Source organism: Cherax quadricarinatus, chromosome 85 (genome assembly GCF_038502225.1).
Source record: "Cherax quadricarinatus isolate ZL_2023a chromosome 85, ASM3850222v1, whole genome shotgun sequence".
Classification (NCBI taxonomy): Eukaryota; Metazoa; Arthropoda; class Malacostraca; order Decapoda; family Parastacidae; genus Cherax; species Cherax quadricarinatus.
The window spans coordinates 11,070,693-11,095,013 of NC_091376.1; the positions used below are offsets into that span (position 1 = coordinate 11,070,693).

The 24,321-nt window shown below is 40.6% G+C and overlaps 1 protein-coding gene across 1 annotated transcript in view; it reads left to right on the top strand.

Moving 5' to 3' along the window:
• LOC128703284 (uncharacterized) overlaps window positions 1-24,321 on the top strand; it is a 74,599-nt gene that overhangs the window by 34,504 nt on the left and 15,774 nt on the right. Inside the window, 14 exon segments of the mRNA XM_070103524.1 lie at window positions 1,858-2,000; window positions 3,356-3,521; window positions 14,479-14,555; window positions 15,417-15,558; window positions 15,815-15,910; window positions 16,054-16,142; window positions 16,573-16,666; window positions 16,889-16,947; window positions 17,261-17,379; window positions 17,530-17,698; window positions 18,093-18,257; window positions 18,479-18,624; window positions 19,107-19,206; window positions 20,662-20,794. Of these exon segments, the coding sequence (XP_069959625.1) occupies window positions 1,858-2,000; window positions 3,356-3,521; window positions 14,479-14,555; window positions 15,417-15,558; window positions 15,815-15,910; window positions 16,054-16,142; window positions 16,573-16,666; window positions 16,889-16,947; window positions 17,261-17,379; window positions 17,530-17,698; window positions 18,093-18,257; window positions 18,479-18,624; window positions 19,107-19,206; window positions 20,662-20,794 (1,698 nt within the window).

Genomic DNA, 24,321 nt, shown 5'->3' on the forward strand with positions numbered 1-24,321 from the left:
TTTAACATCATCAAAGTAATCAGTCTTTAACATCATCAAAGCCATCAGTCTTTAACTTCATCAAAGTAATCAGTCTTTAACTTCATCAAAGTAATCAGTTTTTAACTTCATCAAAGTAATCAGTTTTTAACTTCATCAAAGTAATCAGTCTTTAACTTCATCAAAGTAATCAGTCTTTAACATCATCAAAGTCATCAGTCTTTAACATCATCAAAGTAATCAATCTTTAACATCATCAAAGTAATCAGTCTTTAACATCATCAAAGCCATCAGTCTTTAACATCATCAAAGCCATCAGTCTTTAACATCATCAAAGTAATCAGTCTTTAACATCATCAAAGCCATCAGTCTTTAACTTCATCAAAGTAATCAGTCTTTAACTTCATCAAAGTAATCAGTTTTTAACTTCATCAAAGTAATCAGTCTTTAACTTCATCAAAGTCATCAGTCTTTAACATCATCAAAGCCATCAGTCTTTAACATCAAAGTAATCAGTCTTTAACATCATCAAAGTCATCAGTCTTTAACATCATCAAAGCCATCAGTCTTTAACATCAAAGTAATCAGTCTTTAACATCATCAAAGTCATCAGTCTTTAACATCATCAAAGCCATCAGTCTTTAACATCATCAAAGTCATCAGTCTTTAACTTCATCAAAGTCATCAGTCTTTAACATCGTCAAAGCCATCAGTCTTTAACATCATCAAAGTCATCAGTCTTTAACTTCATCAAAGTCATCAGTCTTTAACATCGTCAAAGCCATCAGTCTTTAACATCATCAAAGCCATCAGTCTTTAACATCGTCAAAGCCATCAGTCTTTAACTTCATCAAAGTCATCAGTCTTTAACATCATCAAAGCCATCAGTCTTTAACATCGTCAAAGCCATCAGTCTTTAACATCATCAAAGTCATCAGTCTTTAACATCGTCAAAGCCATCAGTCTTTAACATCATCAAAGCCATCAGTCTTTAACATCGTCAAAGCCATCAGTCTTTAACTTCATCAAAGTCATCAGTCTTTAACATCATCAAAGTAATCAGTCTTTAACTTCATCAAAGTCATCAGTCTTTAACATCATCAAAGCCATCAGTCTTTAACATCATCAAAGTCATCAGTCTTTAACATCATCAAAGTCATCAGTCTTTAACATCATCAAAGTAATCAGTCTTTAACATCATCAAAGTAATCAGTCTTTAACATCATCAAAGTCATCAGTCTTTAACATCATCAAAGTCATCAGTCTTTAGGAACTTTAAAACTTGTAGTAAAGTATCTTAGTAACACATAATTCATTTGTTCCTGATCATTTCGTATCAGAATTTCGTAGTTTTAAAATTATTCTCGTAGAAGAATTTAAGTCACAATAATGTAGCTGGAACACTTCATACCTACTGTAAAGTTAAAAGATGTTTCGCCCCCTCCTTGACTTTTTACTTGGTAAGTGGATGGAGGGGCAACTAATACGACATTTTATTGTTTACCTGGAGTTTACCTGGAGAGAGTTTCGGGGGTCAACGCCCCCGCGGCCCGGTCTGTGACCAGGCCTCCTGGTGGATCAGCGCCTGATCAACCAGGCTGTTGCTGCTGGCTGCACGCAAACCAACGTACGAGCCACAGCCCGGCTGATCAGGAACTGACTTTAGGTGCTTGTGGAGACGTTTTGGTCTCCAGGAGCTTTGTCAAGTCCTTAAGTTAACGGCTTAAAGCTCTTGGAGAGCGAAACGTTGCCGCAATGTCACATTAGTTACACATGTGTCCATTGTACCATTATTACCACTTGGTATTAGTCCAGGACCGATCGAAACGTTGTTTATGGTTGAGATGTGAATTACACTCGTACATTGTTGGTGTACAGGAGCGGAGGCTCAGTGTGACAACATCGTCATTACAAACACTTGGCCGGGCAACTATCAGGCAGAATTCACTGCAACAGCTCCTGCAGACATCAATGGCCTGACCCTGGAGCTGGAGTTCAGCTCACCTCCGGATGCCGTTGATGTATGTTAATATCATCTGTTTATATTACTATACTCTACCTTTGATATACCTTTGAAGAGTTTCCAGAGTTTCACTACTCTACAGACTTATTTCATCGTGGGTTGGGTAAACATTACTGTTAGTGGGGTTGGGTTTGAGGAGGACCTGCCTAGTATGGGCCAGTAGGCCTACTGCAGCTCTCATTCTTTATGCTCATGAGGATATGTTGTTTAAGTCAACATTACAAAACAGCCTCGTTTAGCTCAGATAATATGGTATTCATTCTCAATGTTTTCTTTTTAAATTACTTTATGGTGATTATTATGTTAAATTAGACACATGTGCAACTCTTGGGTATCTTTATTGAGGAAACGTTTCGCCACACAGTGGCTTCATCAGTCCATACAAAGGAGAAACTTGAAGAACAGGAGGAGAATGAGGTAATCAGTCCCTCAGCCTTGAGTCGATGTGGTCAGTCCATCAATGTTGAATAGATTGATGGACTCAAAGCTGAGGGACTGATTACCTCATTCTCCTCCTGTTCTTCAAGTTTCTCCTTTGTATGGACTGATGAAGCCACTGTGTGGCGAAACGTTTCCTCAAAAAAGATACCCAAGAGTTGCACATGTGTCTAATTCAACAACATGTCGGTTCTCTGAACCATTCATCCACAAGATAAGATTAAGATAAGATAAGATTTCGTTCGGATTTTTAACCCCGGAGGGTTAGCCACCCAGGATAACCCAAGAAAGTCAGTGCGTCATCGAGGACTGTCTAACTTATTTCCATTGGGGTCCTTAATCTTGTCCCCCAGGATGCGACCCACACCAGTCGACTAACACCCAGGTACCTATTTGCTGCTAGGTGAACAGGACAACAGGACAACAGGTGACAACAGGTGTAAGGAAACGTGTCAAATGTTTCCACCCGCCGGGAATCGAACCCGGGCCCTCCGTGTGTGAAGCGGGAGCTTTAGCCACCAGACCACCGGGTCACCCGGTGCATTATTGTGGTTAAAAATATGAAAGCTACAGATTAAGTCTACATTATATGCTAAATACATATATATTTATGTTTGAAATTCCATGTTTACAATTCCAACAAATATATTTCGAGTGTCAATTTTTTTATTTTTAATCTAGAAATCTCTAATTGGAATTATTTTCTGTTTGAAATTCCTAAAATCATCTATGAGTTTTCCATTATTTAAAATATTAGTTTAAAAAGAATATATTATAGGTTCTGTATCCATGCGTTTTGAAAAACGTGATACAAATTTATTCAAAATATTTATTGAAAGGTCGTAAAGGAAAATATAATGACGGGAGGCTATAATTTTTTTTGGATTAGCTGACGATTTTGTGTATCGTTTACAGTTTTATTCGGGTCAGGCGACGAAGGTGGACGACACTCACTACACCCTGACCAGCAACAACATTAATGTAAATGCTGGTGAAGAGATCAAGTTTGACTTCCAGGTACATTACTCTGCATTAAGCCCTCTAGTCATCCATGAAGTGTTGAACGGCGTAGAAATCTGCGGTAAGTGATGCTGCATCTTGGATGACGGACGGTGTAAGTAGTTACGTTTGGGATATTTACACGGTGAACTTTGACGGTGTGGGTTATTCAATGTTCATAACTACAATATATGTCGTGCCGAATAGGTAAAACTTGTTAATTAAAAAATTTAGTCCTTTCTAATATATATATATATATATATATATATATATATATATATATATATATATATATATATATATATATATATATATATATATATATATATATATATATATATATATATATATATATATATATATATATATATATATATATATATATATATATATATATATATATATATATATATATATATATATATATATATATATATATATATATATATATATATATAAATGTATATATAATATATATATATATATATATATATATATATATATATATATAAATGTATGGAAGAGGGTAAGGTACCTAGGGATTGGCAGAGAGCATGCATAGTTCCTTTGTATAAAGGCAAAGGGGATAAAAGAGAGTGCAAAAATTATAGGGGGATAAGTCTGCTGAGTATACATGGTAAAGTGTATGGTAGAGTTATTATTGAAAGAATTAAGAGTAAGACGGAGAATAGGATAGCAGATGAACAAGGAGGCTTTAGGAAAGGTAGGGGGTGTGTGGACCAGGTGTTTACAGTGAAACATATAAGTGAACAGTATTTAGATAAGGCAAAAGAGGTCTTTGTGGCATTTATGGATTTGGAAAAGGCGTATGACAGGGTGGATAGGGGGGCAATGTGGCAGATGTTGCAAGTGTATGGTGTAGGAGGTAGGTTACTGAAAGCAGTGAAGAGTTTTTACGAGGATAGTGAGGCTCAAGTTAGAGTATGTAGGAAAGAGGGAAATTATTTCCCAGTAAAAGTAGGCCTTAGACAAGGATGTGTGATGTCACCGTGGTTGTTTAATATATTTATAGATGGGGTTGTAAGAGAAGTAAATGCGAGGGTCTTGACAAGAGGCGTGGAGTTAAAAGATAAAGAATCACACACAAACTGGGAGTTGTCACAGCTGCTCTTTGCTGATGACACTGTGCTCTTGGGAGATTCTGAAGAGAAGTTGCAGAGATTGGTGGATGAATTTGGTAGGGTGTGCAAAAGAAGAAAATTAAAGGTGAATACAGGAAAGAGTAAGGTTATGAGGATAACAAAAAGATTAGGTGATGAAAGATTGGATATCAGATTGGAGGGAGAGAGTATGGAGGAGGTGAATGTATTCAGATATTTGGGAGTGGACGTGTCAGCGGATGGGTCTATGAAAGATGAGGTGAATCATAGAATTGATGAGGGAAAAAGAGTGAGTGGTGCACTTAGGAGTCTGTGGAAACAAAGAACTTTGTCCTTGGAGGCAAAGAGGGGAATGTATGAGAGTATAGTTTTACCAACGCTCTTATATGGGTGTGAAGCATGGGTGATGAATGTTGCAGCGAGGAGAAGGCTGGAGGCAGTGGAGATGTCATGTCTGAGGGCAATGTGTGGTGTGAATATAATGCAGAGAATTCGTAGTTTGGAAGTTAGGAGGAGGTGCGGGATTACCAAAACTGTTGTCCAGAGGGCTGAGGAAGGGTTGTTGAGGTGGTTCGGACATGTAGAGAGAATGGAGCGAAACAGAATGACTTCAAGAGTGTATCAGTCTGTAGTGGAAGGAAGGCGGGGTAGGGGTCGGCCTAGGAAAGGTTGGAGAGAGGGGGTAAAGGAGGTTTTGTGTGCGAGGGGCTTGGACTTCCAGCAGGTATGCATGAGCGTGTTTGATAGGAGTGAATGGAGACAAATGGTTTTTAATACTTGACGTGCTGTTGGAGTGTGAGCAAAGTAACATTTATGAAGGGGTTCAGGGAAACCGGCAGGCCGGACTTGAGTCCTGGAGATGGGAAGTACAGTGCCTGCACTCTGAAGGAGGGGTGTTAATGTTGCAGTTTAAAAACTGTAGTGTAAAGCACCCTTCTGGCAAGACAGTGATGGAGTGAATGATGGTGAAAGTTTTTCTTTTTCGGGCCACCCTGCCTTGGTGGGAATCGGCCAGTGTGATAATAATATATATATATATATATATATATATATATATATATATATATATAGATATATATATATATATATATATATATATATATATATATATATATATATATACATATATATATATATATATATATATATATATATATATATATATGCAAAACAACCACCCTGAAAGAATAGAGAAATTCCAAGCGCTTTCGTGACTACTCACATTATCAAGGATAGTTCCTTGATAATGTGAGTAGTCACGAAAGCGCTTGGAATTTCTCTATTCTTTCAGAGTGGTTGTTTTGCATATTCTGAAATCACCTGTTTACTGTGATCTTATTGCATATATATATATATATATATATATATATATATATATATATATATATATATATATATATATATATATATATATATATATATATATATACATACATGGTTTAGAAAGACACGTAAGCAAACACACTATAACATATTTATTAGAAAACGTTTCGGTCCTAGGACCTTGATCACTTCTAACGTACAGAGGTAGAAAGACATTATATATATAGGCGGAGAGTGAGATGTGACGCACGTGACCTGAGGAATGTCATAAGAACATAAGAATGGAGGAACACTGTAGAAGGCCTACTGGCCCATGCGAGGCAGGTCCTTATCAAAACAACCTCTGCCTATGATGAGGACGGGTAGACGTTGAAATCATGTGACTCCTGTGTTGTTGGGTTGGTGCTGCTTAAGTATCATGTATGCCAATGTTTTTGAAATTTTGTAGTTTCCAGTGTTGCGTTCTATAGTGTCGGTGACGGCGGTTAGTGAGGCTTCTAGGCACCGTCGGCATCTGAGGTCTGGTTCGGTGAGAACGAGTTGTGCCTCGTTCCAGTTCATCAAATGCCCCGTGGAGTCTCTGTGGAGGACACAGGCGTTCCTCCATTCTTATGTTCTTATGACATTCCTCAGGTCACGTGCGTCACATCTCACTCTCCGCCTATATATACATTGTCTTTCTACCTCTGTATGTTAGAAGTGATCAAGGTCCCAGGACTGAAACGTTTTCTAATAAATATGTTATAGTGTTTGCTTACGTGTCTTTCTAAACCAACTTGTAGGTATTTATTACCAAAGTTTATACCATACACATACATACACACATATATACACAAGGACCAGGTGATAAGGCTGAGGAAAGAAGGTGGAGAACTCACAAGAAACGATCAAGAGGTATGTGTGCACCGTCTCCAACAACTTTATTTTCGCCCAGATGTAACCTCAGTGCTGGCACAGATCATCGCTCTCAATGGAACGCATCCCACTCGACTTGGAAGAGGAAAGAGAGAAGGGGAGAGAGGGGAGGGGAAAATGAGACAGCCCACTCAGTCGAGTAATCAGACTCCAAGGGAATTGGCTATCCCACTCGGAGAAATTCCCCCTCCCCACTCGTCTTTTTTTACGATTTGCGTCTCTTTCCGAGTGTCGAGGAAAACAAGGAACGACGATGATAGCAACAAGAATAACGAGAATAACAACAGCCATAATAATAATAATAATAATAATGATAATGTGTGCTCTGACAGAGCACACAGCCTAGCCGTCTGCTCTGACTGTAATAATAATAATATTAATAATAATAATAATAATTATTATTATTATTATTATTATTATCATTATTATTATTATTATTATTATTGCATAACCCACACTTAGGACTGTCAAAAGGCTTACACAAACGACACTTCAGCTAACCAATCAATATAGAGAGCCGATGAGAGTCTTCAAAACTCTTGGGCAGAATTTCGTGCACAATACATTCCGTATATCTTCTTTAAAGCACTTGAGCGAGTGTTCTTTACGAGATCAGACTTCGTGAAATCTGGCCTCGTATGAAATAATTATGAGAAAGATAGTGAGGAAATTTGTGAAAATGTTAATGGTGTAGGTCTTTTTTTGTGTGTGTGAGATGGGTCATATGGGTTTTTTTGAGTGTTATTATAAGCATGTTTTCATTACTAGTTCCTGATTCTTTCCTTTCTCTGTCTGTCTCTGTCTTTCTCTCTGTCTCTCTTTTTTTTTTTTTTTTTTTTTTTTTTTTTTTTTTTTTTTTTTACACAGGGTTTGACAGGTTAAGGATCCCTAGCTTTATTGACAGCTATTTACAGGTTAAGGATTCCTAACTTTATTGGCAAGCTAAGAGCTGTTACCTACATCAGCTCATTTGAAAGCATTTTTATTGTTATGAGACATACAAGTAGGGAACAGGATGAAGTTGGAGCCATCTGTGGGCCAGCATTTTCATTTGATCAACTGACTTTATCTCTCGTTGACATCATTATGCTGTACGAATGTGTTCCATACTCGAGTCATCCTGGATATGTATGATCTCAGATGGAGTGATGTTCTGGAGAAGGGTACAGCCAGAGTGAAGTTGCTGCTTTCTGCCCGTCTTGTGGCATAAAAGCTTGTTTCACGCTGTCCTCGAAGTGGATCCAAGTGTGGTATTTTGACAATATTGGCCTTGTACATAACAGTAAGGCCACCCACATCCCTCCTATGTTGAAGGCTCTGCTGAAATGACAGATCTATCCAGGATGGGTCCAGGCGAGAGATGAGACGTCTTGCTCTGTTCTCTACTCTGTCAAGCAGTCGCAGATGAGAGGGGGGGCAGGCAAACCAAGAAAGTGGAGCATACTCAAGGTGCGAGCGTACTTGTGCCTCGTACAGGATCTTGCAACCCCTACTGTCAAGCAGATGGGAGATACGGCGAAGTGCTGTAAGCTTCCTGGCTGCCTTGTTTGCAAGATTTACAACATGGTTCTTCATGGTTAGTTTGGAGTCAAATTTCACCCCAAGGATATCAACTTCTTCTCCAGGTGCCAACATCCTCCCATTCATCCTTACTACTGCACCAGCATTACTACCATCATGGTGCCTAGAGACGATTATCATTTGCGTTTTCTCAGGTGCAAATGTTACTTGCCATCTATTTCCCCAAGCTGATATAGCTCTCAGCTGGTGATTGATGTAGCTTAGAGCAGCTGGCATTTCTTCTCTTGGATAAGTGAATGTCAGTGTACAGTCGTCTGCATATGCATGTGATTCTGGGATGAGATGAAGAAGGTCGTTGAAGTAGACATTCCATAACAATGGACCCAGCACGCTTCCTTGTGGAACACTTGCCCCAATAGGATGTCTTGCTGATTCCGTTCCATTGAGAACTACACTTAGAGATCTACCATGAAGGTAATCACTGAGGAGACATAGCGTAGAGCCTGCAATTCCCAGTGCTTGAAGTTTTGCTAAGAGGCCCTGGTGCCACACCCGGTCGAAAGCGCCAGCAATGTCCAGTGCTACCACACAGCTGACTACTATCTACTATTCGCTTAATCTTTTTTGTCCTACATATCTCCTTCATTCTTTAATTTGCTTTGTCTTTTTTCCTCTCCCTCTCTCCTCTCACCTCTCCTCCATTTTCCTTTCATTTTTTTCTCTTCATACTCTCCTCTCCCTCATGTAATCCCTTCCCCTCACCGTCATTTTCACTCATATTCCCTAATCTTCATATGACTTGCATTCACGGTGCCAGGACTCATCTTCACGGTGCCTGGACTCATATTCACGGTGCCAGGACTCATCTTTACGGTGCCAGGACTCATCTTTACGGTGCCAGGACTCATCTTTACGGTGCCAGGACTCATCTTCACGGTGCCAATATGGACTCGTCTTTGTCTTTGAATACTGAGGGAAATTTTAGCTAATTTGCATATATCTGAAGTCCAGTTTAATTGGATTTTAAACTTATGTTGGTTTCTTAGATGAGAGAGAGAGAGATACATTTGTTATGAGTTTATTTAAAGTCCGTCAGGGAAAAATTGCTTCCCACATCAAAGTCACTTTTCTCATTTCCAGCAGAAATTGAACATGTGACCAGCAAGACGTAACGCATAGTCTTAACGTATTAGATATTATAATCCCCTACGGTCCTCCTCCCCAAACACTACCGAACCCTTTTCCCCAACCTTTACCCTCCTTAGGCTTGATGATGGCCCAGGTGGGACCGAAACGTCGTCTTAAGCTTCATCAAGTAAGTGAGGGTGTTTGGTGAATTGTTCCAGTAATGTATACCTGGAGAGGGCTACCCGGAGAGGTTTCGGAGGTGAACGCCCCCCTTTATCACTGGCTGCGAGGGATCACTCCCTTTATCACTGGCTGCGAGGGATCACTCCCTTTATCACTGGCTGTGAGGGATCACTCTCTCCCTTTATCACATGGCTACGAGGGATCACTCCCTTTATCACTGGCTGTGAGGGATCACTCTCTCCCTTTATCACATGGCTACGAGGGATCACTCCCTTTATCACTGGCTGCGAGTGATCACTCTCTCCCTTTATCACTGGCTGCGAGTGATCATTCTCTCCCTTTATCACATGGCTATGAGGGATCACTCCCTTTATCACTGGCTGCGAGGGATCACTCTCTCCCTTTATCACATGGCTACGAGGGATCACTCCCTTTATCACTGGCTGCGAGTGATCACTCTCTCCCTTTATCACATGGCTACGAGGGATCACTCCCTTTATCACTGGCTGTGAGGGATCACTCTCTCCCTTTATCACATGGCTACGAGGGATCACTCCCTTTATCACTGGCTGTGAGGGATCACTCTCTCCCTTTATCACATGGCTACGAGGGATCACTCCCTTTATCACTGGCTGCGAGTGATCACTCTCTCCCTTTATCACATGGCTACGAGGGATCACTCCCTTTATCACTGGCTGTGAGGAATCACTCTCTCCCTTTATCACTGGCTGCGAGTGATCATTCTCTCCCTTTATCACATGGCTACGAGGGATCACTCCCTTTATCACTGGCTACGAGGGATCACTCCCTTTATCACTGGCTACGAGGGATCACCCCCTTTATAACTGGCTACGAGGGATCACTCCCTTTATCACTGGCTACGAGGGATCACCCCCTTTATCACTGGCTACGAGGGATCACCCCCTTTATCACTGGCTACGAGGGATCACTCCCTTTATCACTGGCTACGAGGGATCACTCCCTTTATCACTGGCTACGAGGGATCACTCCCTTTATAACTGGCTACGAGGGATCACTCCCTTTATCACTGGCTACGAGGGATCACTCCCTTTATCACTGGCTACGAGGGATCACTCCCTTTATAACTGGCTACGAGGGATCACTCCCTTTATAACTGGCTACGAGGGATCACTCCCTTTATCACTGGCTACGAGGGATCACTCCCTTTATCACTGGCTACGAGGGATCACTCCCTTTATCACTGGCTACGAGGGATCACTCCCTTTATAACTGGCTACGAGGGATCACTCCCTTTATAACTGGCTACGAGGGATCACTCCCTTTATAACTGGCTACGAGGGATCACTCCCTTTATCACTGGCTACGAGGGATCACTCCCTTTATCACTGGCTACGAGGGATCACTCCCTTTATCACTGGCTACGAGGGATCACTCCCTTTATCACTGGCTACGAGGGATCACTCCCTTTATAACTGGCTACGAGGGATCACTCCCTTTATAACTGGCTACGAGGGATCACTCCCTTTATAACTGGCTACGAGGGATCACTCCCTTTATCACTGGCTACGAGGGATCACTCCCTTTATAACTGGCTACGAGGGATCACTCCCTTTATAACTGGCTACGAGGGATCACTCCCTTTATAACTGGCTACGAGGGATCACTCCCTTTATCACTGGCTACGAGGGATCACTCCCTTTATCACTGGCTACGAGGGATCACTCCCTTTATCACTGGCTACGAGGGATCACTCCCTTTATAACTGGCTACGAGGGATCACTCCCTTTATAACTGGCTACGAGGGATCACTCCCTTTATAACTGGCTACGAGGGATCACTCCCTTTATCACTGGCTACGAGGGATCACTCCCTTTATCACTGGCTACGAGGGATCACTCCCTTTATCACTGGCTACGAGGGATCACTCCCTTTATCACTGGCTACGAGGGATCACTCCCTTTATAACTGGCTACGAGGGATCACTCCCTTTATAACTGGCTACGAGGGATCACTCCCTTTATAACTGGCTACGAGGGATCACTCCCTTTATCACTGGCTACGAGGGATCACTCTCTCCCATGATCACTGACAGGGATCAGTCTCATGGATCACTCTCTGTCCTTTATCTGTCTCATGGATCACTCTCTGTCCTTTATCTGTCTCATGGATCACTCTCTGTCCTTTATCTGTCTCATAGATCACTCTCTGTCCTTTATCTGTCTCATTGATCACTCTCTGTCCTTTATCTGTCTCATAGATCACTCTCTGTCCTTTATCTGTCTCATAGATCACTCTCTGTCCTTTATCTGTCTCATAGATCACTCTCTGTCCTTTATCTGTCTCATTGATCACTCTCTGTCCTTTATCTGTCTCATGGATCACTCTCTACTCAAGTCCCAATATGACTCAGTTTTTAGCAAGCCGCTAACCAGACTGAGAGTCGAAGATCAAAATGAATTTTTTATGAGAGAGCCACAAAATTTGATTAACACAAGCCTATCCGATGTTATCCTGACGCCAAATGACTTCGAACAGGCGATAAATGACATGCCCATGCACTCTGCCCCAGGGCCAGACTCATGGAACTCTGTGTTCATCAAGAACTGCAAGAAGCCCCTATCACGAGCCTTTTCCATCCTATGGAGAGGGAGCATGGACACGGGGGTCGTCCCACAGTTACTAAAAACAACAGACATAGCCCCACTCCACAAAGGGGGCAGTAAAGCAACAGCAAAGAACTACAGACCAATAGCACTAACATCCCATATCATAAAAATCTTTGAAAGGGTCCTAAGAAGCAAGATCACCCATCAGTTACACAACCCAGGGCAACATGGGTTTAGAACAGGTCGCTCCTGTCTGTCTCAACTATTGGACCACTACGACAAGGTCCTAAATGCACTAGAAGACAAAAAGAATGCAGATGTAATATATACAGACTTTGCAAAAGCCTTCGACAAGTGTGACCATGGCGTAATAGCGCACAAAATGCGTGCTAAAGGAATAACAGGAAAAGTCGGTCGATGGATCTATAATTTCCTCACTAACAGAACACAGAGAGTAGTCGTCAACAGAGTAAAGTCCGAGGCAGCTACGGTGAAAAGCTCTGTTCCACAAGGCACAGTACTCGCTCCCATCTTGTTCCTCATCCTTATATCCGACATAGACAAGGATGTCAGCCACAGCACCGTGTCTTCCTTTGCAGATGACACCCGAATCTGCATGACAGTGTCTTCCATTGCAGACACTGCAAAGCTCCAGGCAGACATCAACCAAATCTTTCAGTGGGCTGCAGAAAACAATATGAAGTTCAACGATGAGAAATTTCAATTACTCAGATATGGTAAACATGAGGAAATTAAATCTTCATCAGAGTACAAAACAAATTCTGGCCACAAAATAGAGCGAAACACCAACGTCAAAGACCTGGGAGTGATCATGTCGGAGGATCTCACCTTCAAGGACCATAACATTGTATCAATCGCATCTGCTAGAAAAATGACAGGATGGATAATGAGAACCTTCAAAACTAGGGAGGCCAAGCCCATGATGACAATCTTCAGGTCACTTGTTCTATCTAGGCTGGAATATTGCTGCACACTAACAGCACCTTTCAAGGCAGGTGAAATTGCCGACCTAGAAAATGTACAGAGAACTTTCACGGCGCGCATAACGGAGATAAAACACCTCAATTATTGGGAGCGCTTGAGGTTCCTAAACCTGTATTCCCTGGAACGCAGGAGGGAGAGATACATGATTATATACACCTGGAAAATCCTAGAGGGACTAGTACCGAACTTGCACACGAAAATCACCCACTACGAAAGCAAAAGACTTGGCAGACGATGCACCATCCCCCCAATGAAAAGCAGGGGTGTCACTAGCACGTTAAGAGACCATACAATAAGTGTCAGGGGCCCGAGACTGTTCAACTGCCTCCCAGCACACATAAGGGGGATTACCAACAGACCCCTGGCAGTCTTCAAGCTGGCACTGGACAAGCACCTAAAGTCAGTTCCGGATCAGCCGGGCTGTGGCTCGTATGTTGGTTTGCGTGCAGCCAGCAGCAACAGCCTGGTTGATCAGGCTCTGATCCACCAGGAGGCCTGGTCTCAGACCGGGCCGCGGGGGCGTTGACCCCCGGAACTCTCTCCAGGTAAACTCCAGGTAAACACACATACATACATATATATACACATACATATATACGCAAAACACAACGCAATACAACAAGGATACGTTTAAGTAGCAATATGAACAAATAATAGTAGCTGACAGTAAGTGAGAGAAACGCAGTGAATACTACAACGTTTCGCCCATGACTTTATAATCATGAACATTAGATATTTCCTAATTTTATGGAAGTTAGAGAAATAAGACAAACTGTTCGGTAGAGATGATTTTGATCTTTGTGTAGAAAATTTATGCCAGTAACAGTTACAGCACAGCGACTTACACATGAAGGATATAATAGCTTCATTACCAGCGAATCAAGGAACGGGTGGGGGTTTGAACCCATGGCAGCAAGCCCAGTGGGTTCGCATCCCCACCATTTTCTGATTTGTCTGCAATCGTGTTATTACGATATCTTCATTCATCCCAGCGTCCTCTTATTTTGTTGCTTATTCCTGCTTTATGCATCATTGCCGTGTCTCTTATTAACATCTTCACCTCAATTCTATTATTTCGTCTTAATCAATTATCATGAAATGCATATTTTTTTGTGTGACGCGTTGCAGCCACATGGGTTATTAAGCGCAGGTAGTGGAGCCTCATCCTTCCATTAAGTGAAAGACTGTTCGCTCCTAGAGATAATTACTAATTGTCTTAAATATATTAACCAGTGATTATTTCTCTGGCTGACAGACTCGGCCTTCACTACACCAACACCCATGCAGAATCCTTGTGCTGAGACTGGCATGTCACCCTACGACTACGCCCAGGTCAGTAACTTGAGTGATTTGGCCAGATCTCGTAATTTTGGAGCAAAAACCCTAATACACATAAATAGTAATCGAGAAATGTTGATATGTTAGCATAAGTTAAAACTAGCCAATAGCATCATATTTGCTGTTACACAATAAATGGTGTTGCTGTTAACGACGTATCCTACTCTATCATCTTCCCTTGAGAATTTCCACAGTTTACCGGCCTGTTAACTTAAGACTTTTATCAAGGTTATCCATCTCAAAGACTAGTTTGCCTTTATTTATTGCTTTCTCTTCTGCTTCTCAGTTTATCTCTTAATTTTATACTTAGTTGTGTTTATAAAGAGAACAACACTGAGCGTAGTTTCGCAGCCATTGCAGTGTTCATGCAAGAGATTAAGAGTTTGCATAAATAGATTAGAAAACTGATAAGCTGATAAATAATACACTTTTTGCAGCAGAATAAAGATACCCAATGTTGCACAAGTGTCTTATATATGAAAGAAGGGGCTCTCTGAAGCCTCTGACGAGATGCAAGAGCAATAATTATTTTAAAATTGGCTTATGCGTTAATAGAAAAAAAAAAAACCTTAGTGGGAAACTTAAGTGGTTTTCATCACTTATGATTTTTTTTCAAAATGACGTATTTTTCACTATAATTTTCATACTTTTAACTAACCACTCCTCATGTCTTGTTACTCACTCTTCGCTGGATGCTACATTCTCCTTTCATACCTACTCGACCCTTCACTAAGTAATTTTTTTTTTTTTTATTTCCACTTCGGTTTTTCATATTTGCGTCCTGTTTTTCACTTCATCCATATCCGACACGTCTTATCCTTGACGAATCTTTCAGAAATCTCTCCTTACTACCAGGTACTGTGCATGTCCTATGTGTTCTACGAGGCTCAGCGGTCAGGCAAGCTTCCTGCTGATCAGCGCGTCACTTGGCGTTTCGACTCAGCTCTTGATGACGGTTCTGATGTTGGTCACGACCTCACTGGAGGCTACTATGACGGTAATCATAGACACAGATCGCATTAAACTCTGTGAAAGTTAAGACACTTGTCCAACATCAGGTTATCTTTATTGTAGATGTTTACAATAAAGATAACGTCTACGATAAAGATAACCAGATGTTGCACAAGTGTCTTAACTTTCATCTTGTCGGTATTGTATACCTGTCTTGCACGCATTAAACTCTGTTGAAGGAACGAAAATATTATGATGCTCATATTAATTTTCTTTTATAATTCTTAAGTTTGTATTTGCAGCTGGTGATCACGTTAAGTTTGGATTCCCAATGGCTTACACCGCCACCGTCCTGGCTTGGGGCCTCATTGATTTCGAAGAGGGTCACCAGAGTGCTGGTAAGTCCTGTCGTACGTTGGTTATCAACCTTGTTAATGAGGCTAACAGAGTTGAGTATATTTTGATAATTACGCAGAATAAAAATCACGAGTTATTTAGACCAGAATTTTGGAAGTATATGACCATGGTATTTCTTCCACAGATCAAGTAGAGTATGGTAAAGCTGCTGTCAAATGGGCCACAGACTACTTCCTCAAGGCTCACACCGCTAAAGATGAACTCTATGGTCAGGTTTGTATTCCTTCTGCAACTTAACCTGATTCACAACATTATAAAAAGTTGTTTTGCATAGTATGTCAGTAGAATGATTTTTTGGGTTAAATTTTCATTCAGGTTATCGAGTGCGCTTTGTTTTAGGGACAAGAAGGGTGTAAAGTTAAGAGTTAATGGGGCTGGAAGTTCGTTTTATTTAAAAAAAAAATTTTAGTTTCCCCTCGAAGATAATGTTTGATTAACTCCTATCTCTTAAAACCTTAAGTTTGCACAAAAAGTGTAATTTTTTTTTAAAACAGAAGCGTAGATCTGCTTACTGGAAGACTGACATTTCTTCTTGTGCTAGGTCACAGAAAAATGTTGAAACGAGGAACTGAACGTAGCCACCGCTTTTTAAGGCTTCTATTAATGCACAGTTTTAATATATAATACTTGTTGGCATCTTCAGGTTGGAGCTGGAGGACCAGACCACGCCTTCTGGGGACGCCCAGAGGACATGACCATGGAGCGACCCTCTTACAAAATTGATGACTCACATCCAGGTGAGTTTATATGAAATCTGCCCAGTCAACAATGTGTCTATGAACACAATTTAAGTGATTTAGGTTCACATTAAGCTGGAGTATGCGCATAAAACATATTTGTTATTGATTCTTCTCATTGTTGATAATATTAAGAGATCCGTAACTGTTACCCTGAAATGTACACTTAGTATTTTTGATGTTGATATAACATTAGTGACTGGAATTGTTTATCTTTTGTAGGAAGCGACTTGGCCGGTGAGACAGCCGCTGCCCTTGCTGCAGCATCCATAGTCTTCAAGGTAATAACTCGCTATTTTTATCTGTTTAATGTTTCTATTACATACGATCACCTGAATTTGGCAATTATGTTGTACCACTTACAATATTTATTTCACTGTATCGCCTTCAGTATTTTGATATTATCCCTTCAACATTGTCAAATTTATTCAATGAGAGGAACCCCTACGATCTTTATCTTCCTTCCTAGTGGTTTACTTGAGATTTCCATACATCTCTAATCTAAATTTCTTCAGTTTTGTAAAGAAAAAAAAATGTTCGTTTGACATAATTTATAATTTACCCACACTCAGTGTAACTCGCTTATTTCATCAGTCATCAGACTCTGCTTACTCTGAGGAGATGTTAAGTGTGGCGAAGGAGCTCTACGATTTTGCTGACGCACATCGTGATATCTACACTAATGCCATTACTGATGCAACAGCGTACTACAAGTAAGATTAAATCTAAGTAATGTGTTATGTATAATAAATGAATGAGCCATGAATATATCTAGATTTGATCATGAAATTAGGTACTTTCAACCAATGTAAGTTATGCACAGGTCAAAGAGCTTAAGCTGTTCAACATATGCTTCTCCCCAGCTCGTGGAGCGGCTATGGCGACGAGCTGGCCTGGGCAGCACTGTGGCTGGCAAGGGCCACTGGCGACGATACTTACCTCACACGCGCAAGAGGACACTGGGACGAATTCGACTACACAGGGTCTGAAGTAGTCCAGTTCTCTTGGGATGACAAGAGGGCCGCAGTGTTCGTAAGTTTTTATTTAGATTTAATTGGCTGCATTCATTGCATTTATTATCCATACTAGTTATGATACGAATATTCTTAAATGCATTGACAATGGATGTATGAGAATGGTCGCATAAAATGTTACAATGATGTTACACCATGTAAACGACTGAATTTGAGGCTAGTCTTGTTAGACAGAAATGAAGACAGTATTAGTATATTCGTTTCTATCCTTTATAAGTGTAATAGAACACACTTATGTCAGAGGAAACCCATATTTGGACGACGTTTCGCTTACTTATTGGCTAAATGTTGCTTGAATGACTTGCTCTACTGCTTTTGTTTTTATAACTTAAGGCTACTATCATTCTTCGTCTGGTAACTGCCACTAATATGCTTTACTCTGGAATTTACAGGGACTCTTCTATATGTTGGACGGCGGAGATGAGTACAAGAACGCTTTCGTCAGTTTCTTGGACTGGGTGAAGAACGACGCCCCATACACTCCCGAAGGCTTGGTCTTCCTCGACGCATGGGGTGCCAATCGTCATGCTGCTAACGTTGCTTACCTCGCTCTCTATGTTAGTTTCACTTACCATACATTGAATTCCACTAGGAAGTTTGGCTGGGAGAACAAGATTTCCGCCTTGCACTTAACAGCAGGAGGAAATCATTACAATTAATGAAGAACATTGAAATTGTCACTTGTTCTGCTTCTGCATTTAGCACATTAGAGAAAAGAGATGACGTACTGAGCATTCATGCTGTAATACTTCTCGTATGACTAATTATTTTATTTCAGGCTGCTAAGCTCGGTCTCGACGCAGAAGAAAATCGTGAGTGGGCCAAGGGCCAGATCGGTCAGCTGCTGGGAGACAATCCTAAGTACCAGTCCTTCGTTGTGGGCTACGGTGTGAACCCTCCTGAGAAGCCTCACCACCGCTCCAGGTACACACAAACACACACACACACACACACACACACTATTCAAACAAAAAATGAACACGATATAAGGCCATGTTTGTCCCACTTTGTTTTTTTTTTTTTAAATTATAATCTATAAACTTTGCCTATCACTCACTGTTACCATTACTGTCTGTTACCATCACTGCTACCAACACACCTTGATACCATCACCCTCCTCTACCAACATTTCCACCAACACACCTTGATACCATCACCCTCTGCTACCAACATTTCCACCAACACACCTTGATACCATCACCCTCTGCTACCAACATTTCCACCAACACACCTTGATAATATCACCTTCTGCTACGAACATTTCCACCAACACACCTTGCTACCATCACCCTCTGCTACCAACATTTCCACCAACACACCTTGATACCATCACCCTCTGCTACCAACATTTCCACCAGCAATGTCACACATCACACAGATGATCAAGAAATGTATTTCTTCCTCAGCTCCTGCCCCAACCCACCATCTGACTGCTCGGGAGGTTTTACAAACCCTGGTCCAAACCCTCATGTCCTCTACGGTGCTCTTGTCGGAGGACCAGCACAGGTTAGTTTCTCTAGTTCATTCACAGTGAAGCACTAAATCGCTAAATTAACACTAAATTAGAGCTTGGGTAGTGATTCAAGGAAAAGCAGGATAGCTCTAGGCTCGGGGTACTGGACACTTAATCGAAGTTCAAGCTGAGTTTCAGAAAGCTTAAAAAATATTGTGTGGATGAAAAACATAGATGAAGAGAGACAGGAAAAATAGAAGCCACAAATTTGATCTTATTAATTACTGTTTAACGATATATAACTTATACCTCAACGTAAAAAAAAAGTATAAATAACAGGTAAAGGGATACATTTGCAGGTAATGTGACAAGTAATGTGACATTTCGTCAAGCCGTAACGGCTTGACGAAACTCCTGGAGAGCGAAACGTTGCCACAATGTTACATTAGTTACATATGTTTCCTTTTACCTAACATTAAGTCTGTAATTCTAGCATTATTACTAATTTTAAGAGATGGCAAACTGTCTCTTACAAATTTGTTAGAATTTGATTACAATGAGAAGAGGCAGGTAAGAGGGAGGATGAGATGGAGAGTATATTCTTGAACTGCAAGATGGCATTTCTCAAATTTAAATTTAATCTTCAGTCTAAACTTCATTTCAGTTGGAAAGTCGTACAAAATCTCAGTTGAAGATTGAGACACTTCATCACAAAATCTCAGTACATTGAATGAAATTGAAAACTCTGATGTCTACTTGTACAATTACTGCTATAGTTATACTACTTCCTCCTCTCGTTCTACCACTCCCGACCCCGTCCCTCTCTCGTGTATATACACACTGGCACCCTTCAAATCGCGCTTTCGTGTTACTAGTTAGTGCTCAGGGTCGAAGCGAAAAGTCGTATGTTTCTTTCTATGTGCAGGTTATTTGCGTACTCTGAAATTTCCTAATTTTTTCATATTTTCTGAGTTTTACCTAGCATATTTCTAATTAAAATTTCCCACTAGAATTAACATATTAGTCTGAAATGGACTTGAAATAAATTATTGCAGAGGATTAAGGTTTTTGATAAACTTTGGGATTTCCTGTAAAAAAATAGGTTTTCTCTTTTGGTCATATTTCAGATTTTTCTAACGACGTTATGTGAAAATGTACTTATGTTTATATTTTGTTTTATGTACACAGTGGGACTCATATATATTGTGCGGGGAGCTCACAACCAGTGTTTGGAGCTCTTATACAGTGCGTAGAGCTTTTATACAATGTATGGAGCTTTACTGCATCTTAATTGTTGTATACTATATTATTTTCACTATAAAACATCATTTAGGAGAGAAAGCTCATGACGACGTTTTGGTCCGACCATTCTCAGACCCCAATTGGGGACTCAACAATGACTCAAAACGATGTAACAAGGCTCTACTAAGTGAGGGTTTTTGGCAACCTGTTCCTAACCACTTAACTGTGACGTTCCCTTTTTTCATTCTTTATTCTTAATTCCACAGGACGGCAGCTACGTTGACGACCGCCAGGACTACCAGCACAACGAGGTGGCTTGTGACTACAACGCTGCCTTCAGCGGTGCTCTGGCTGCTATGGTCGAGCTCAGCTAGAACACCAGACTTCACTCTCAACATCGTCACAAACTACCTTACGATTTTCATTTTGATATATATTAGAATGTCTTAATTGTCGAAAAATAATAATTGCAGCATAAAATATATTTATTTTCCATTATCCTTTCTCACATGTTTATCCTCCTCATAAAACTGGAAGACTAACTCACAAAACATTGTCTGAAAATATAGTACAATCGCAAACAGGCGATCTAAACAATTAATTACAAGACACGTTAGGATGGAAATCTTTAGCTCAAGAGTTTTTGCACTCGTGCATAGTCAGGAGCTATGCAACATTGCATAGCTCCTGACGACGCATGAGAATGCAAAACATCCTGAACTAAAGATTTCAATCCCCAAGTGGTTTGTTCTGCATCTGAATATATACACTGGAGATGTTTACAAAGTCACTGAGATATTCCCAGGTTTGAACAACAGGTGAAGGCATTCACAGTCCTGAGTCCATGGTCAAGAATGAAAAAAAATTATACCATGTGTCAAGCACTTATACAACGTATGAAGCACTTATGAAGTGTATCAGAGAATTATAGTGTATCAAATTATTATGCAGTGTATCAAACACTTATCCAGTATATCAAGGACTTACACAGTATGAAGCACTTATTCTGTGATTGTGTATCACTTGTGCGGTCACCAGTTCGATCTCGAATCTCCTAACTTAAATTGTCTCTCACGTAATGAACGACTGTCAGTGAATAAAGGGAAGAATGGACGGGGACTCGAACCGAGGTCGTGACACGCAGCATCCCAAGTGTGTACCACCTAGCCACGAAGATCACAATAGGAAGATTTTACAGACAGCAAATCTGTGACACTTCTCCATCAGCAGCACCAACTATCACTCTACTGCCTCTTCCCACAGACGCTCTTAAATATATTATATGCCTGCTTCTATTTTTATAAAATTAGATTGATGGTGTATAATACCAAGAAGTGAATGATTAAAACATGTGCAACACCTGTAGTATCTTTATGAAGATGTTTCGTCAACCAGTGGCTTTTTAACTTCAGTGCAGAGGTTAAATGCTGTAAACAGCGGAAGGTGAGGTAATCAGTCCCTCAACCTTGATAAGGATTCAGTTCAATCTTGATAAAGCTAAGAGACCGAAGAGCTTTCAAGGCTGATCCACTGATTATCTGATTTTCCACTATCTTCAGTACATATATGTGGCTTGAAAAAAAGCCCACTTTTTGGGCGAAACGTTGCAAAAGTTTTATTCATATTCACAGTTCGACAATTCTCTTCCCTAGCCAGGATCTTGTTTATATCAAGTAAGATTTTATTTTTGCTCCGGGACAGAATGCAGGAAATTAAATATTCTGCATTATTTTAATTCCCCTCAGGGAAGGTTCCTTGATGTTGGTGAGGGGCTCTTGATTTAGGGAATTGGATCTGTGCTTCAGTTCCCCGAATTAAGCCTGAATGTCTTCCACATCCCCCCAGGCACTATATAATCCTAGGGGGTTAGCGCTTCCCCCTTGATTATAATAGTAATAATAAATGCATTATCTTAGTAATCCCTGACTGAACGTCAGGGATTACTGAACGTGATTGAACGTCACACCTAATACATTCATTATTAAATATTTTGGGAAATAAATTCGTCTTTAGTTTCCATAAGACTACTTGAGTATGAGAGAAAAATATTTTTGACAATTCTTAAAAATTATATCATCACTGAAAACTAAAATTCTTTCCCTTCAAAATACTGGATTTAAGTAAAATTTTGACTAAGGTATGATCATTAATTAATTACAAATTACTTTCTGTTTTCTTGCTGTTTAGAGAGTGCCAGACGACACAACATTCAGTCTGGGTTATTGTTCATCTCTGGGATATTTGGAAGATGTACAGTCTAAATTATTATTTTCACAATATTATTCTCAAGTGACTTTAATTTCTTAGCTACAAGTCGAGTTTTGTCAAGAAGTGTTTTGCTCCTTGAGAGCGAAACGTTGCCACAATAAAATGTCACATTAGTTTTACATGTGTCCTTTTACTCAACATAATGTCGGTAGTTCTACCATTATCGTTGGCACCTTATATATTAAATTGTCATTGGTATTTGTGTCTAAATGGATCGAGTACTTAATAAACCTCACGTAGACGATAGGCTGTAAACCCAACAAACTAACGGTGGCCTGGTGGCTAAAGCTCCCGCTTCACACACGGAGGGCCCGGGTTCGATTCCCGGCGGGTGGAAACATTCGACACGTTTCCTTATACCTGTTGTCCTGTTCACCTAGCAGCAAATAGGTACCTGGGTGTTAGTCGACTGGTGTGGGTCGCATCCTGGGGGACAAGATTAAGGACCCCAATGGAAATAAGTTAGACAGTCCTCGATGACGCACTGACTTTCTTGGGTTATCCTGGGTGGCTAACCCTCCGGGGTTAAAAATCCGAACGAAATCTTATCTTATCTCTTAACCCATCACGTAGACGATAGGCTGTAAACCCAACAAACTAACGTAATAACCCATCACGTAGACGATAGGCTGTAAACCCAACAAACTAACGTAATAACCCATCACGTAGACGAGAGGCTGTAAACCCAACAAACTAACGTAATAACCCATCACGTAGACGATAGGCTGTAAACCCAACAAACTAACGTAATAACCCATCACGTAGACGATAGGCTGTAAACCCAACAAACTAACGTAATAACCCATCACGTAGACGATAGGCTGTAAACCCAACAAACTAACGTAATAACCCATCACGTAGACGATAGGCTGTAAACCCAACAAACTAACGTAATAACCCATCACGTAGACGATAGGCTGTAAACCCAACAAACTAACGTAATAACCCATCACGTAGACGATAAGCTGTGAACCCAACGAACTAGGTGGTGAGGACATACATTGATAAATTAGACACATGTGTAACTCTTGGGTATCTTTATTGAGGAAACGTTTCGCCACACAGTGGCTTCATCAGTCCATACGTAGGAGAAACTTGAAGAACAGGAGGAGAATGAGGTAATCAGTCCCTCAACCTTGAGTCGATGTGTTCAGTCCATCAATCTTGAATAGAATACGGCATATCAGCGGAGAAGCAGCTTATAAACCGTATGGCAGGAGAGGTGCAGCAGTCATAGGTCGTGTCACATTTGTTCAATGTGGAAGTAGGTCGTGCCCAAGAATTAGGCAAGCGAAGAATTCCTAAGTATTAAGATCCCAAGAAGTTGCAGTGTCTGACAGATTTGTAGATGAATGGTTCAGAGAACCGACATGTTGATAAATTAGACACATGTGTAACTCTTGGGTATCTTTATTGAGGAAACGTTTCGCCACACAGTGGCTTCATCAGTCCATACGTAGGAGAAACTTGAAGAACAGGAGGAGAATGAGGTAATCAGTCCCTCAACCTTGAGTCGATGTGTTCAGTCCATCAATCTTGAATAGAATACGGCATGTGAGCGGAGAAGCAGCTTATAAACCGTATGGCAGGAGAGGTGCAGCAGTCATAGGTCGTGTCACATTTGTTCAATGTGGAAGTAGGTCGTGACCAAGAATTAG